Source organism: Oncorhynchus tshawytscha, linkage group LG04, assembly GCF_018296145.1.
Source record: "Oncorhynchus tshawytscha isolate Ot180627B linkage group LG04, Otsh_v2.0, whole genome shotgun sequence".
Lineage (NCBI taxonomy): Eukaryota > Metazoa > Chordata > Actinopteri > Salmoniformes > Salmonidae > Oncorhynchus > Oncorhynchus tshawytscha.
The window spans coordinates 7459358-7477262 of NC_056432.1; the positions used below are offsets into that span (position 1 = coordinate 7459358).

The 17905-nt window shown below is 49.3% G+C and overlaps 1 protein-coding gene across 4 annotated transcripts in view; it reads left to right on the forward strand.

Moving 5' to 3' along the window:
- LOC112249640 (protein FAM214B) overlaps positions 1-16714 on the forward strand; it is a 49149-nt gene extending 32435 nt beyond the window's left edge. For 2 of the 4 annotated variants that reach the window (XM_042320265.1, XM_042320264.1), the window contains 8 exons: positions 441-627; positions 852-2900; positions 9581-9621; positions 9828-9930; positions 11725-11882; positions 11984-12053; positions 12211-12425; positions 16362-16714. In XM_042320265.1, the coding sequence (XP_042176199.1) occupies positions 1716-2900; positions 9581-9621; positions 9828-9930; positions 11725-11882; positions 11984-12053; positions 12211-12425; positions 16362-16515 (1926 nt within the window). In that variant the 5' untranslated portion in view covers positions 441-627; positions 852-1715 and the 3' untranslated portion in view covers positions 16516-16714. The remainder of the gene's footprint in view (positions 1-440; positions 628-851; positions 2901-9580; positions 9622-9827; positions 9931-11724; positions 11883-11983; positions 12054-12210; positions 12426-16361) is intronic. The other 2 variants (XM_042320263.1, XM_042320262.1) reach the window with 2 other exon arrangements.
- The last annotated feature ends 1191 nt before the right edge of the window (positions 16715-17905 follow it).

The window sequence follows — 17905 nt, forward strand, 5'->3', positions numbered from 1 at the left end:
GTATTTTGAATCACTGTAATATAAATATAATTTATCTGCATTTGTTGGAATCCCAGCAAGATTTTTCATTTATATTCTGTTCACATTTATGGTGCCCATGTCACGTTGACCTTCTGCAGCGGCCATCTTGTTTCGTTATAGGATGTTTTCTTGGAACAGTATCTTTCTCTCCCTGTGGAGGAGCACAAAGGGCCTGTTGTCAAGGCTGCAGGTTGCCATGGAAGCAGCTTGTTCATGGGAGCATGTTCTGGTCCAAAGGTTCAGCTTATTTGACTGATTAATCTCTGCAATAAAAAATCTAATTCTCAGGAATTCCCTGATGACCTGAATGATCTACTGAGGGGTTCCCTCACTGCAAGGTCCTGATAGAATGGTCCATAGGTTGACTCTGATAAATCAGTTAATTGATTAAGCTAATTCTCTCTCTCTTGTGTCTCTAGGGATTCTCTGTGGAATGACCGTGTCATGATGCAGTCGCTGAGTCTCACCCCGCACCCAGGTGACGAGGGAGGGTGTCTCCGGCCGTCGGCCAATCACAGAAGGTGCTTTAAGATAGTCACTTCCTGTTTGTGTTCATCAATACTTCCTCTCGGAACCCTCCAGCCTCACTGACGTCCCGCCCCCTTGGTGAGTTTGCCACTCAATCAAAGTAGGCTACTTTCAGCCAACACTTCTTAGTAGAGAATCTAACACCATTCTATCTTTTATTTTTCTCTGTCTCTCGCTCTGTCTCTCTCTCTTTCGCTCTGTCTGTCTCTCGCTCTGTCTCTCTCTCTCTCGCTCTGTCTGCCTCTCTCTCTCTCTTTCGCTCTGCCTGTCTCTCTCTCTCTCTCTCTATTTTCTCTCTCCAGGCCAAAGTGCCAGGATTCCGGTCTGGAAGAAGGTTTCGACTGCTCCTACAGGTTTGTTTAGGTACTGCAGTTTAACTGACACCAGGTCCAGAAACACCCATTTCCAGTTAGATACTTCCATCATCCCTTTTGTGCACAAAGCAATATTGAATTATTAAATTAGTTGTCATGTTCTCGGATGACGTGATGAAGCACGGCTCCCTGTGCACACTGAGTCCATGAATCGGCGTATGCGCACTTGAGTAGATTACCTCTCAGACAACGGGCGGAGATATTGGACACAGTTTCCAGTTCTTTATTAAAACTCAGTGCTCCAGGCGGTAGGTAGTTCCTGTATCCAACACCTTCCATCACTTCCTCTTCCTCCTGAAGCCCCGTCCCTTCCCGTGTGGCTGTGTGGGGATCCTGGCGCTAGCTGCCACATGTCGTAACCATGGTGATATATAGGTAACCGTGGTAGGAGTCTGTGGGCACAGCTTTCTGATGTTGTGCCAGGTATTGACGGGTCAGGAGGGTATCATCGGTCACACAGGTGAGACAGGAAGCGTGTTTACATTCACATTGTATTCGTGGAATAGTTATGATGGCGTGTCCTGTTTTATCATTGATAACTTGTTGCTGAGTGTGTCACACCTTTTTCTCTTCTCAGGTGCTATGCGTCTCTACTTCCTGGTTTACCGTGTGATGTCACAGAAGGAAGTATAGGACCTCTCTGCCTGTAGAACATCAGCCTCCTTGCACTTTCTAGAACTTCTTTTAGAAGTTTCCTGCTGCTGCTTGACTACCTGTTAAATTGCACAACATTGCACAACATCTCTGACACTCTTAAGGCTCTGACCTCTAACCTCTGAACCCCAAGCAGCCATGAGGCACATTCACGTAGATCTGACGCGAGGCAGCAAGGAGGAGCTGGCTCCTGTGGAGTTTCCATCCCACAAGGGAGACCTGTCTTCTCCTGCAGCCCCCTCACAGGGCCCTGATCCTGGGGTGATGGTTGGGGTTTCCAGACACTTTGGTCAGGAGCAGCTGCGTCTCCAGAAGGTCTACCAGCTCTCTATCTTCTCCCAGCTGGGGGGGTTCTCAACCTCCGACCCCCCCAGGACAAGTGAGGCCCAGCCGGGACAGGCCCCTCGGATAGCCAGGCAGGGGGCCAAGAGGGGCCTGGAGGAGCCCAAGCTTAGCCACAAATGGCCCCACCTGGCTGGGGACACATACAGAGATGGTGACACCCTGGAAGAAGGGGTTCTGTGTGGGCCAGGACCTGGGGTAGGGGTTGGGATGGGGGTAGGGGTAGGGGTAGGGCAGGTATTCTCCTGCGTCATGGTCGATCACAGAGACTCAGATGGGGACCTGTCACCTAGATCCCCCCCACCTGAACCCCTCTCCCCCGGCCACACCCCCGCCCGACGCCCCGCCCAGCACAACCACGACAGGCCCGTCCCGGACCCGTGGGCTCCGCGGTCTCCCCACAGCCCCTCTGGCTCCCGCAGCCCCTTACCCAGCACAGAGCCTCCTTCTGATCCTGGAGGGTCCGGGACGGGCTGCAGTAGTGGCTCCTCATCGGGACAGCGTCAGCCCAACTCCTGCAGTGACGAGGGTTCCTATTGGGCCCCCGGAGCCTACGAAACCCACAACCCCCCTGGACCTCCCCTCGGACCTACAGGCTCCCTCTCCCCCCACTACCTTCTCACCACAGACCCCAAGGGTCCCGGGGAGGGCAGTGAGTGTGGGGCCGAACTAGAATCCACCCCGCCCCGTCCCAGTACCACAGCATCCACCAACGAGCTGGCCTCCCTGGAGAAGACCCCCAGCACCAGCGGGTTCCGTGAGGTCCCCTCGGTCCCCTGCCCTGCTAAGAAGAAACTTCTATCCTCTAGCGACACAGCAGAGTCGTGTTCAGAGGATGAGGGCCCCTCTACCTCTAAGAGGAGCCGTCTGGCCCTGCTGGCCCCTGGCTTAGGGCTGGCCTCCTGCAGGGGCACCGATGCCAAGGCTGCCCCCTTCTGGAGCCACCTGCTGCCTAACGCACAGGGCCGGGACCATGCCAAGGTGAGGAGTACCGACTAGAACACACAGAAGACTATACACTGTTCGTAGTTTTAATGTAACAGTCATTTGACAGCCGAGTGGCTCCAGAATGTCTATTGAGAGAGCCTGTATTGTTCTCCTTATGCTACGTGGTCTGTCTGTGCTGCTGTTGCCCCGATAGAACCCCCCCTACCAAACCACACAGGTCAAACACACACTGGTACACACACACACACACACACACACACACATACACACACACTGGTACACAGACATACACACACGCACACACATACACACGCACACACATACACACACACACACATACACACACACATACACACGCACACACACACACACACACACACACACACACACACACAGATATACACACACACACACACACACACACACACAGACACACACAGACACACACACACACTGGTGCACACAAACACACACACACACACTGGTACACAGACACACACTGGTACACAGACACACACTGGTGCACACACACACGGGTACACACACACACTGGTACACAGACACACACTGGTGCACACACACACGGGTACACACACACACTGGTACACAGACACACACTGGTGCACACACACACGGGTACACACACACACTGGTACACAGACACACACTGGTGCACACACACACACTGGTGCACACACACACTGGTGTACACACACACACGGGTACACACACACACACAGACACACACTGGTACACAGACACACACACACACACACACTGGTACACACACACACACACTGGTACACAGTACACACACACTGGTACACACACACACACTGGTACACACACACACTGGTGCACACACACACGGGTACACACACACACTGGTACACAGACACACACTGGTACACACACACACACTGGTACACAGACACACTGGTACACACACACACTGGTGCACAGACACACACTGGTGCACACACACACACTGGTGCACACACACACGACACACTGGTACACACACACACTGGTACACAGACACACACTGGTACACACACACACAGGTACACACACACACTGGTACACACACACACTGGTGCACAGACACACACTGGTACACAGACACACACTGGTACACACACACACTGGTACACACACACACGGGTACACAGACACACACTGGTACACAGACACACACTGGTACACAGACACACACACACACACACTGGTACTGGTACACACACACACACACACACACACTGGTGTACACAGACACACACTGGTACACAGACACACACTGGTACACAGACACACACTGGTACACAGACACACACTGGTACACACACACACACTGGTACACAGACACACTGGTACACAGACACACTGGTACACAGACACACTGGTACACAGACACACACTGGTACACACACACACGGGTACACACACACACGGGTACACAGACACACACTGGTACACACACACACGGGTACACACACACACGGGTACACAGACACACACTGGTACACACACACACTGGTACACAGACACACACTGGTACACAGACACACACTGGTACACAGACACACACTGGTACACACACACACGACACACTGGTACACAGACACACACTGGTACACACACACACGGGTACACACACACACTGGTACACAGACACACACGGGACACACAGACACACACTGGTACACAGACACACACTGGTACACAGACACACACTGGTACACAGACACACACTGGTACACAGACACACACTGGTACACAGACACACACTGGTACACAGGTACTGGTACAGACACACACTGGTACACACACACACTGGTACACAGACACACACTGTACCTTCATTACATTCACTGGTTATGTTGTTTTGGTGAGTGAAGCTCACGTTCTGTCCGACTCTGGTTCTGGTTCTGACACACTGGTCTCACTCTCTCTGGTTCTGTCCGTCTCTCTCTGGTTCTGTCCGTCTCTCTCTGGTTCTGTCCTGGTCTCACACTGGTTCTGTCCGTCTCTCACTGGTTCTGTCCGTCTCTCTCTCTGGTTCTGTCCTGGTCTCTCTCTCTGGTTCTGTCCGTACACTCTCTCTCTGGTTCTGTCCGTCTCTCTCTGGTTCTGTCCGTCTCTCTCTCTGGTTCTGTCCGTACTCACACACTCTGGTTCTGTCCGTCTCTCTCTGGTTCTGTCCGTCTCTCTCTGGTTCTGTCCGTCTCTCTCTCTGGTTCTGTCCGACTCTCTGGTTCTGTCCTGGTACACAGACACTCTCTGGTTCTGTCCTGGTACTCAGACACACACTGGTTCTGTCCGTCTCTCTCTGGTTCTGTCCGTCACTCTCTCTGGTTCTGTCCGTCTCACTCACTGGTTCTGTCCGTCTCACTCACTGGTTCTGTCAGACACACTCTGGTTCTGTCCGTCTCACTCTGGTTCTGTCCGTCACACTCTGGTTCTGTCCGTCTCTCTCTGGTTCTGTCCGACTCTCTCTGGTTCTGTCCGTCTCTCTCTGGTTCTGTCCGTCTCTCTCTGGTTCTGTCCACACACTGGTTCTGTCCGACTCTCTCTGGCTCTGTCCGTCTCTCTCTGGTTCTGTCCGTCTCTCTCTGGGTTCTGTCCACACTCTCTCTGCGTTCTGTCCGTCTCACACTGGTTCACAGTCACTGGTCTCTCTCTGGTTCTGTCCGTCTCTCTCTGGTTCTGTCCGTCTCTCTCTGGTTCTGTCCGACTCTCTCTGGTTCTGGTACACAGACACACACTGGTTCACAGACACTCTCTGGTTCTGTCCGACTCTCTCTGGTTCTGTCACACACACTGGTTCTGGTCCGTCTCTCTCTCTGGTTCTGTCCGTCACTCTCTGGTTCTGTCCGTCTCTCTGGTTCTGGTTCTGTCTGGTTCTCTCTCTGGTTCTGTCCGTCTCACACTGGTTCTGTCCGTCTCTCTCTGGTTCTGTCCGTCTCTCTGGTTCTGTCCGTCTCTCACTGGTTCTGTCCGTCTCTCTCTGGTTCTGTCCGTCTCTCTCTGGTTCTGTCCGTCTCTCTCTGGTTCTGTCCGTCACACTCTGGTTCTGTCCGACTCTCTGGTTCTGTCCGTCTCTCTCTGGTTCTGTCCACACTCTCTCTCACACGTTCTGTCCGTCTCTCTCTGGTTCACACACACTGGTCCGACACTCTCTCTGGTTCTGTCCGTCACTCTCTGGTTCTGGTCACGTCCGTCTCTCTCTGGTTCTGTCCGTCACTCTCTGGTTCTGGTCCGTCAGACACTCTGGTTCTGTCCGTCTCTCTCTGGTTCACACACACTGGTTCAGTCTGGTACACAGACACTCACTGGTTCTGTCCTGGTACTCTCACTCTGGTTCTGTCCGTCACTCACTGGTTCTGTCCGTCTCTCTCTGGTTCTGTCCGTCTCTCTCTGGTTCTGTCCGTCTCTCTCTGGTTCTGTCCGTCTCACTCTGGTTCTGTCCGTCTCTCTCTGGTTCTGTCCTGGTCTCTCTCTGGTTCTGTCCACACTCACTCTGGTTCTGTCCGTCTCACACTGGTTCTGTCCGTCTCTCTCTGGTTCTGTCCGACTCTCTCTGGTTCTGTCCACACACTGGTTCTGTCCGTCTCACACTGGTTCTGTCCGTCTCTCTCTGGTTCTGTCCGACTCTCTCTGGTTCTGTCCACAGACACACTGGTTCTGTCCGACACACTGGTACACAGACACACTGGTTCTGTCCACACTCTGGTTCTGTCCACACACTGGTCAGACTCACTGGTTCTGTCCACTCTACTCTGACACACTGGTACACAGACACACTGGCTCTGACACACTGGTACACACACACACTGGCTCTGTCACTGGTCTCTCACTCTGGCTCTGTCCTGGTACACAGACACTCTGGTCTGTCACACTGGTCTCTCTGGCACTGTCCGACACACTGGTACTCTGGCTCTGTCACGACACACTGGTACTCTGGCTCTGTCCGACACACTGGTACACAGACACTCTCTGGTCTGTCAGACACACTGGTCTGGCTCTGGTACCAGTCACTCTCTCTGGCTCACACTGGTACACAGACACACTGGTACTCTGGCTCTGTCCAGACACACTGGTACACAGACACACTGGCTCTGTCCGTACACAGACACACTGGCTCTGTCCACTGGCTCACTGGCACTGTCCGGCACACTCAGACACACTGGTACCAGACACACTGGTTCTGTCCACAGACACACTGGTTCTGTCCGACACACTGGTCACAGACTGGTTCTGGTCCGACACACTCACAGACACTCTGGTTCTGACACACTGGTACTCTGGTTCTGTCACAGACACACTCTCTGGTTCTGTCCGTACACAGACACTCTGGTTCTGTCCGACTCTCTGGCTCTGTCCGTACACAGACACTCTGGCTCTGTCACACTGGTCTCTCTGGCTCTGTCTGACTCACTGGTCTGGCACTGGTCCGACACACTGGTCTGGCTCTGTCCGTCTCTCACACTGGTTCTGACCACTGGCTCTCTGGCTCTGTCCAGTCACTCTGGTTCTGTCCACTCTCTCTGGTTCTGTCCGACTCTCTGGTTCTGTCCTGGTACTCAGACTCTCTGGTTCTGTCCACTGGTACACTCTCTCTGGTTCTGTCCGTCTCTCACTCTGGTTCTGTCAGACACACTGGTACACAGACACTCTGGTTCTGTCCACTGGTCTGGTTCTGTCCAGACACACTGGTACACTCTCTGGTTCTGTCCGTCAGACACTCTGGTTCTGTCCGTCTCTCTCTCTGGTTCTGTCCACTCTCTCTGGTTCTGTCCGACTCTCTCTCTGGTTCTGTCCGACACTCTCTCTCTGGTTCTGTCCGTCTCTCTCTGGTTTTGTCCGTACACAGCTCTCTCTGGTTCTGTCCGTCTCTCTCTCTGGTTCTGTCCGTCGCTCTCTCTGGTTCTGTCCGTCACACTCTGGTTCTGTCCGTCTCTTTCTCTGGTTCTGTCCGTACGCTCTCTCTGGTTCTGTCCGTTTTGCTCTCTCCGGTTCTGTCCGTCTCTCTCTGGTTCTGTCCGTCTCTCTGGTTCTGTCCGGTTCTGTCCTGTCCGCTCTCTCCGGTTCTGTCCGTCTCTCTCCGGTTCTGTCCGTCTCTCTCTGGTTCTGTCCGTCTCTCTCTCTGGTTCTGTCCGTCTCTCTCTGGTTCTGTCCGTTTCTCTCTCTGGTTCTGTCCGTCTCTCTCTGGTTCTGTCCGTCTCTCTCTCTGGTTCTGTCCGTCTCTCTCTCTGGTTCTGTCCGTCTCTCTCTCTGGTTCTGTCCGTCTCTCTCTCTGGTTCTGTCCGTCTCTCTCTCTGGTTCTGTCCGTCTCTCCTGGTTCTGTCCGTCTCTCTCTCTGGTTCTGTCCGTCTCTGGTTCTCTCTGGTTCTGTCCGTCTCTCTCTCTGGTTCTGTCCGTCTCTCTCTCTGGCTCTGTCCGTCTCTCTCTCTCTGGTTCTGTCCGTCTCTCTCTGGTTCTGTCCGTCGCTCTCTCTGGTTCTGTCCGTCTCTCTCTCTGGTTCTGTCCGTCGCTCTCTCTGGTTCTGTCCGTCGCTCTCTCTGGTTCTGTCCGCTCGCTCTCTCTGGTTCTGTCCGTCTCTCTCTGGTTCTGTCCGTCTCTCTCTCTGGTTCTGTCCGTCTCTCTCTGGTTCTGTCCGTCGCTCTCTCTCTCTGGCTCTGTCCGTCTCTCTCACGGTTCTGTCCGTCTCTCTCTCTGGTTCTGTCCGTCTCTCTCTGGCTCTGTCCGTCGCTCTCTGGTTCTGTCCGTCTCTCTCTGGTTCTGTCCGTCTCTCCTCTGGTTCTGTCCGTCTCTCTCTCTGGTTCTGTCCGTCTCTCTCACTGGTTCTGTCCGTCTCTCTCTCTGGTTCTGTCCGTCTCTCTCTCTGGTTCTGTCCGTCTCTCTCTCTGGTTCTGTCCGTCTCTCTCTCTGGTTCTGTCCGCTCTCTCCACGTTCTGTCCGTCTCTCTGGCTCTGTCCGTCTCTCTGGTTCTGTCCATCTCTCTCTCTGGTTCTGTCCGTCTCTCTCTCTGGCTCTGTCCGTCTCTCCACGTTCTGTCCGTCTCTCTCTCTGGTTCTGTCCGTCTCTCTCTCTCTGGTTCTGTCCGTCTCTCTCTCTGGTTCTGTCCGTCTCTCTCTGGCTCTGTCCGTCTCTCTCTGGCTCTGTCCGTCTCTCTGGCTCTGTCCGTCTCTCTGGTTCTGTCCATCTCTCTCTCTGGTTCTGTCCTCTCTCTCTGGTTCTGTCCGTCTCTCTCTCTGGCTCTGTCCGTCTCTCTCTCTCTGGCTCTGTCCGTCTCTCTCTCTCTGGCTCTGTCCGTCTCTCTCTCTCTGGCTCTGTCCGTCTCTCTCTCTCTGGTTCTGTCCGTCTCTCTCTGGCTCTGTCCGTCTCTCTCTGGCTCTGTCCGTCTCTCTCTCTGGTTCTGTCCGTCTCTCTCTCTCTCTGGTTCTGTCCGTCTCTCTCTCTCTGGTTCTGTCTGGCTCTGTCCTCTCTCTCTGGTTCTGTCCGTCTCTCTCTCTCTGGCTCTGTCCGTCTCTCTCTCTCTGGTTCTGTCAGTCTCTCTCTCTCTGGCTCTGTCCGTCTCTCTCTGGTTCTGTCCGTCTCTCTCTCTGGCTCTGTCCGTCTGTCTGTCTCTGCGTTCTGTCTGTCTCTCTTTCTCTCTCTTTCTCTCTCTCTCTCTGGTTCTCTCTCTCACTCTCGTTCTTGTCCTCCTTCAGAGTGTATCAGAAGTCAGCAGAACCAGCAGGAGGCTGAAAAGGTATGTTTACTTTCTACCTTTAGTTGATTCCTTTACTTACTACTCATCATTTAAAAACATCATATTTGATTGTGACTTATGTGACTGTAACCATGGCTAAACTATCCATTGTTGTTTTATCTGTGTGTGTGTGTTTACGTGTGTGTGTGTGTTTACGTGTGTGTGTTTACGTGTGTGTGTTTACGTGTGTGTGTGTGTGTGTGCAGTCGACAGCTGCGTAGTGGACGGCGCACAGACACCTTGTGTCGTTCTGCTCGGTCAGGCTGGCCCTCTTCCTCAATCAGCCGGTCACTACTGGGCAACTTTGAGGTATAACATACTTGTTTGTTTTACTATGCTTGTGGACACCTGAAATGTATATCCAGCAAACAGACTACATATTACAGTACATTCTTACCTGAAGAGACGATTCACAATTAAGTGTGACATATACCATCCGTGTGAAAATGTAAAAGTAAAGTACAAAGGTATTTTGTCAGAACTTTCTACCAAATATTTAGAGATATTTTCAAAATTCCTCATGGTCATAGAAGTAGCAGTGCTTTGTAATTGATCTTCTTCACTCTTTCCTCTAGTGGTTTCTTATCCATACTTTGAATACGCTTCTACATAAACTCAGTGAAAAAAGAAACGTCCCTTTTTCAGGACCCTGTCTTTCAAAGATAATTCATAAAAATCAGAATAACTTCACAGATCTTCATTGTAAAGGGTTTAAACACTGGTTCCCATGCTTGTTCAATGAACCATAAACAATGAATGAACATGCACCTGTGGAACGGTCATTAAGACACTAACAGCTTACAGACTGTAGGCAACTAAGGTCAGTTATGAAAATTTAGGACACTAAAGAGGCCTTTCTACTGACTCTGAAAAACACCTAAAGAAAGATGCCCAGTGTCCCTGCTCATCTGCGTGAACGTGCCTTAGACATGCTGCAAGGAGGCATGAGGACTGCAGATGTGGCCAGAACAATAAATTGCAATCTCCGTACTGTGAGACACCCAAGACAGCACTACAGGGAGACGGGACGGACAGCTGATCGTCCTCGCAGTGGTAGACCATGTGTAACAACACCTGCACAGGATCGGTACATCCAAACATCACACCTGCGGGACCGGTACAGAATGGGAACAACAACTGCCTGAGTTACACCAGGAACCACAATCCCTCCATCAGTGCTCAGACTGTCCGTAATAGGCTGAGAGAGGCTGGAATGAGGGCTTGTAGGCCTGTTGTAAGGCAGGTCCTCACCAGACATCACCGGCAACAACATCGCCTATGGGCACAAACCCACTGTCGCTGGACCAGACAGGACTGGCAAAAAGTGCTCTTCACTGACGAGTCGCAGTTTTGTCTCACCAGGGGTGATGGTTGGATTCGTGTTTATCGTCGAAGGAATGAGCGTTACACCGAGGCCTGTACTCTGGAGTGGGATCGATTTGGAGGTGGAGGGTCCGTCAAGGTCTGGGGCGGTATGTGTCACAGCATCATCGAACTGAGCTTGTTGTCATTGCAGGCAATCTAAATGCTGTGCGTTACAGGGAAGACATCCTCCTCCCTCATGTGGTACCCTTCCTGCAGGCTCATCCTGACATAACCATCCAGCATGACAATGCCACCAGCCATACTGCTCGTTTTGTGTGTGATTTCCTGCAAGACAGGAATGTCAGTGTTCTGCCATGGCCAGTGAGGAGCCCTGATCTCAATCCCATTGAGCACGTCTGGGACCTGTTGGATCGGAGGGTGAAGGCTAAAGCCGCCCCCCCCAGAAATGTTGGGGAATTTGCAGGTGCCCTTGGCGGAAGAGTGGGGTAACATATCACAGCAAGAACTGGCAAATCTGGTGCAGTCCATGAGGAGGAGATGCACTGCAGAACGTAATGCAGCTGGTGGCCACACCAGATACTGACTGTTACTTTTGATTTTGACCCCCACTTTGTTCAGGGACACATTATTACATTTCTGTTAGTCACATGTCTGTGGAACTTGTTCAGTTTATGTCTCAGTTTGTTGAATTGGATCTTACTTTGTTCCCTCTTGTTGTTTTTGAAGTATCTGTGTGTTGATCCTCCTCACTTTTCCCTCTCGTGGTTTCTTCTCCAGGAGTCGATCTTGAAGGGTCGTTTCTCTCCATCGGGTCGTATCGAGGGCTTCACAGCAGAGATCGGTGCCAGCGGATCCTACTGCCCTCAACACGCCACTCTGCCTGTACACGTCACCTACTATGACATCTCAGAGCACAGCGCACCCTCACCCTTCCTGTGTGTGTGTGTGTGTGTGTGTGTGTGTGTGTGTGTGTGTGTGTGTGTGTGTGTGTGTGTGTGTGTGACATGATGTCAAATCATTTCATCTCTCTGTTGTAGGGAGTGATCTCTTTGGAGCCTCTTGGAAAGAAGGGATACAGCGTACCCAAAGCAGGGACCATCCAAGTGGTGAGTCTCATGGTCCTCTTTCTCCCTCAGATCTTATTCAACCCCAATAAAACTGTTCTCTTTCTCCATCAGATCTTATTCAACCCCAATAAAACTGTTCTCTTTCTCCCTCAGATCTTATTCAACCCCAATAAAACTGTTCTCTTTCTCCCTCCAGACCTTATTCAACCCCAATAAAACTGTGGTGAAGATGTTCCTCGTGACCTATAACTTTGGGGACATGCCCGTCAATCACATGACCTTCCTGCGTCACCGCATCTTCCTGGTTCCCGTGGAGGAGGCCGGACCAGGTGGGAAGGGGGAGGGGCCTACAGAGCCCAGGGCAACACCCACAGAGAGGAAGAAGATTCTCTGCTACTTGATACACCTCAGGTATGTCTATCTGGTGATTTGCTGTTTGTTTTTTACAGGAATAATCCACCCCCAGAAATTAAAAATCATGAAATTCCTGTCAATTTGGTGAATTGCCTATCAGTGGTTATAGAATAAATTTACCCCATGGCTTAACTTCTAAGTGGTCAGTCTGTGAAATCAGAAAATTGTGTAGGAACGTGTCATAGCTACAGTGCCTTCAGAAAGTATTCATACCCCTTTGACTGATTCCACATTTTGTTGTTTTACAGCCTGAATTCAAAATGGATTCAATATTTTTTTTTCTCTCATCCATCTACACACTATCCAATAATGAAAATATGTTTTTGGAAATTGTTGCAAATATATTGAAAATGTAATTCAGAAATACCTAATTTACATAAGTATTCACACCCCTAAATCAATACCTGTTAGAATCACCTTTTGGCTTCGTCTTTCTGGGTCTCTAAGGGCCTTCCACACCTGGATTGTACAAAATGTGCAGATTTATTCTTTAGACAATTCTTCAAGCTCTGTCAAAGTGGTTGTTGATCGTGGCTAGACAGCCATTTTCAGGTCTCTCCTTTTTAAGGAGAACTGTAAGTCTGCCACTCAGGAACAATCCATGTCTTCTTGGTAAGCAACTCCAGTGTAGATTTGACCTTGTGTTTTAGGTCGTTCCTGCTGAAAGGTGAATTCATCTCCCAGACTGAACAAGGTTTTCCTGACTTAAGTATTGTGGAGTAACTACAATGTTGTTGATCCATCCTCAGTTTTCTCCCGTCACAGCCATTAAACTATAACATTTTTAAAGTCACCATTGTCCTCATGTAGAAATCCCTGAGGTATTTCTGAGTTAGGAAGGACACCTGTATCTTTGTAGTGACTGGGTGTATTGATACACCATCCAAAGTGTAGTTAATAACTTCACCATGCTCAAAGGTATGTTCAATGTCTGTTTTAAAAAAAAATTTTTTTTTACCCATCTACCAATAGGTGCCCTTCTTTGAGGCATTGGAAAATGTTGATGGTCTTTGTGGTTGAATCTGTGTTTTGAAATTCACTGCTCGACTGAGGGACCTTACAGATAATTGTATGTGTGGGGTACAGAGATCAGAGTAGTCATTCAGATATCATGTTAAACACTATTATACACAGAGTGAGTCCATGTGACTTGTTAAGCACATGTTTACTCCTGAACTCGTTTAGGCCCTAACAAAGGGGTTGAATACTTATTGACTCAAGACATTTCAGCTTTTTATTTTTTATTAGTTTGTACAAATTTAGAAAAACATCATTCCATTTTATTATTATGGGCAATTTTATATAGGCCAGTGACAAATACATCTCAATTTAATCCATTTGAAGTTCAGTTTGTAACACAACACAATAAATCTCAATTTAATCCATTTGAAGTTCAGTTTGTAATACAACACAATAAATCTCAATTTAATCCATTTGAAGTTCAGTTTGTAACACAACAAAATGTGGAACAAGTCGAGGGCTGTGAATAGTTTCTGAAGGCTCTGTACATGGTTCTCGGCATAACGCTTTTAAAACAATTACCTGGACTCCAGATGGCCAAATCAGCCAATATTTGGCATGTACACACTTGTGTCTTCAACACATCTATCTGTTTATATTGCCATGACAATGAGCACGTCTAAGGGAAATACTGTACACAATCTAAACAGTGTACCAAATTATTCAATTTAGTTCCTCCATCAAATACCGTCTCCCAATGTACCCTGTGTGTCTGTGGAGAAACATGGTAAAGGATCGTTGTTGCCATAGCAACATACCCTGCGCTCGCTCTGGGCTGAGAGGAACTGCAAGTTGAGCTCTGTGAGATAAATAATGCAGTTTTTTGGGCAATTTTTTTTATTTAAAAAATATATATATATTTTACAGCTAGCTAGTTACCTCACATGCTAATATTGACTTTGGTATTATTGTGTGTAGCCACGTTTGCTAACTAGCCATCCAGCCCAGAGAGGGAGCACTGCATTGTGGGTTTTGTAGTCGACATGAGCAGCAATAGATTTCAAACACCGATTTTCACATGTTGCTACCAATCTTGTAAAAATGACTCATTGAAACGTTTGTTCTCAAAAAATATTGTTTTCACATACTAGTGTTATTTAACCATTTTTAAACATAGGAATTTGTTGTTTTGGGTGGATTATTCCTTTAAGGTTCAGTTTGTTGTGGAATTGTATTTTTCTGTACGGTTTGCATGGCATGAGCAATATCTTTTGTTTGGAATGTCCGTCCATCCAGTCCCACTCATCCATCTATTCCCACTCATCCATCTATTCCCACTCATCCATCTATTCCCACTCATCCGTCTATTCCCGCCCATACGTCTATTCACGCCCATCCGTCTATTCCCGCCCATCCGTCTATTCCCGCTCATCCATCCATTCCCACTCATCCATCCAGTCCAACCTCATCCATCTATTCCTACTCATCCATTCCCACTCATCCATCTATTCCCACCCATCCATCTATTCCCACTCATCCATCCATTCCCACTCATCCATCCAGTCCAACCTCATCCAATCCAGTCCAGCCTCATCCATCTATTCCTACTCATCCATTCCCACTCATCGATCTATTCCTACTCATCTATTCCCACTCATCCATCTATTCCTACCCATCCGTCTATTCCTACTCATCCGTCTATTCCCACTCATCCGTCTATTCCCACTCATCCGTCTATTCCCACTCATCCATCTATTCCCACTCATCCATCTATTCCCACTCATCCATCTATTCCCACTCATCCATCTATTCCCACTCATCCATCTATTCCCACTCATCCATCTATTCCCACTCATCCATCTATTCCCACTCATCCATCTATTCTCACTCATCCATCTATTCCCACTCATCCATCTATTCTCACTCATCCGTCTATTCCCACTCATCCATCCAGTCCAACCTCATCCATCTATTCCACCTCATCCGTCTATTCCCGCTCATCCGTCTATTCCCGCTCATCCGTCTATTCCCGCTCATCCGTCTATTCCCGCTCATCCGTCTATTCCCGCTCATCCGTCTATTCCCGCTCATCCATCCAGTCCAACCTCATCCATCTCCGTCCATCCATTCCCACTCATCCGTCTATTCCCACTCATCCGTCTATTCCCGCTCATCCGTCTATTCCCGCTCATCTGTCTATTCCCGCTCATCCGTCTATTCCCGCTCATCCGTCAATTCCCGCTCATCCATCCAGTCCAACCTCATCCATCTCCGTCCATCCATTCCCACTCATCCGTCTATTCCCACTCATCCGTCTATTCCCACTCATCCGTCTATTCCCACTCATCAGTCTATTCCCACTCATCCGTCTATTCCCACTCATCCGTCTATTCCCACTCATCCGTCTGTTCACACTCATCCGTCTGTTCACACTCATCCGTCTGTTCACACTCATCCGTCTATTCACACTCATCCGTCTGTTCCCACTCATCCGTCTATTCCCACTCATCCGTCTGTTCCCACTCATCCGTCTATTCCCGCCCATCCGTCTATTCCCACTCATCCGTCTGTTCCCACTCATCCGTCTATTCCCGCCCATCCGTCTATTCCCACTCATCCATCCAGTCCAACCTCATCCGTCTATTCCCACTCATCCGTCTATTCCCACTCATCCGTCTATTCCCACTCATCCATCCAGTCCAACCTCATCCGTCTATTCCCACTCATCCGTCTATTCCCACTCATCCGTCTATTCCCACTCATTCGTCTGTTTGTTGTTTGCTTTTGTTTGTACGAAACCAAGATTCATTTTATAGCATTTCAAATGCAGGATTTAAAAAAAAAAAATTCTAATGTAATCATTTACTTAGTGTCTTTTGGATTGTTTGCTGGTCAGTGCCTTGTTTCAGTAGAGTAGCTTTACACAGGCTACTGACGGTGAGGCTTCTTCTTTGTTTTCTCTTGACTCTGTAGATTCCAGAGCTCCAAATCTGGGAAGATTTACCTGCACAACGATATCCGGCTGCTTTTCTCCCGCAAGTCCATCGAGGTGGACACAGGGATCCCTTACGAGCTCAAATCTTTCACCGAGGTGCCAAGAAACCCCAAATACTCCCCCCGCGTGTGACCCTACGGCTCCGAATCCCTGACCCCTAACGCAGCCCGGAATAGGGCATAGACAGACTGCTCAGTACATCGACGAGAGAACTTGAATAGACTTTACATACATACATACATACATACATACATACATACATACATACATACATACATACATACATACATACATACATACATACATACATACATACATACATACATACATACATACATACATACACTATATATACAAATGTATGTGGACACCCCTTCAAATTAGTGGATTCGGCTATTTCAGCAATACCCGTTGCTGATAGATGTATAAAATCGAGCACACAGCCATGCAATCTCCATAGACAGGCCATTCTACTGCCAATGTTTTACTGAAGACCTCAGAGACTTTCAATGTGGCACCGTCATAGGATGCCACCTTTCCAACAAGTCAGTTTGTCAAATTTATGCCCAGGTAGAGCTAGCCCCGGTCAACAACGGCTCAGCCGCAAAGTGGTAGTTCTCACAAGCTCACAGAACGGGACCGCCGAGTGCTTAAGCGGGTAGCGTGTAAAACTCCTCTGTCCTCGGTTGCAACGGTCTGTTCCAAACTACCTCTGGAAGCAACGTCAGCACAATAACTGTTTGTCGGGAGTTTCATGAAATGCGTTTCCATGGCCGAGCAGCCGCACACAAGCATAAGATCACCACGCGCAATGCCAAGCGTCGGCTCGAGTGGTATACAGCTCGCCTATATTGTACTATGGAGTAGTGGAAACGCGTTCTCTGGAGTGATGAATCACGCTTCACAATCTGGTAGTCTGACGGACGAATCTGGGTATGGCGGATGCTAGGAGAACGCATAGTGCCAACTGTAAAGTTTGGTGGAGGAGGAATAATGGTCTGGGGCTGTTTTTCAGTGAAGGTAAATCTTCACGCTACAGCATTCAATGATATTCTAGATGATTCTGTGCTTCCAACTTTGTGGCAACCGTTTGGGGAAGGCCCTTTCCTGTTTCAGCATGACAATGCCCCCGTGCACAAAGTGAGGTCCCTACAGAAATGGTTTGTCGAGATCGGTGTGGAAGAACTTGACTGACCTGGACAGAGCCCTGACCTCAACCCCATCCAACACCTTTGGGATGAATTGGAACGCCGACTGCGAGTCAGACCTAATCGCCCAACATCAGTGCCCGACCTCACTAATGCTCTTGTGGCTGAATAGAAGCAAGTCCTCGCAGCAATGTTCCAACATCTAGTGGAAAGCCTTCTCAGAAGAGTGGAGGCTGTTATAGCTGCAAAGGGGGGGAAACAACTCCAGATTAATGCCCATGATTTTGGAATGAGATGTTTGATGAGCAGGTGTCCACATACTTTTGGTCATGTAGTGTACATGCATGCATACATACAAACATGCACAGACAACA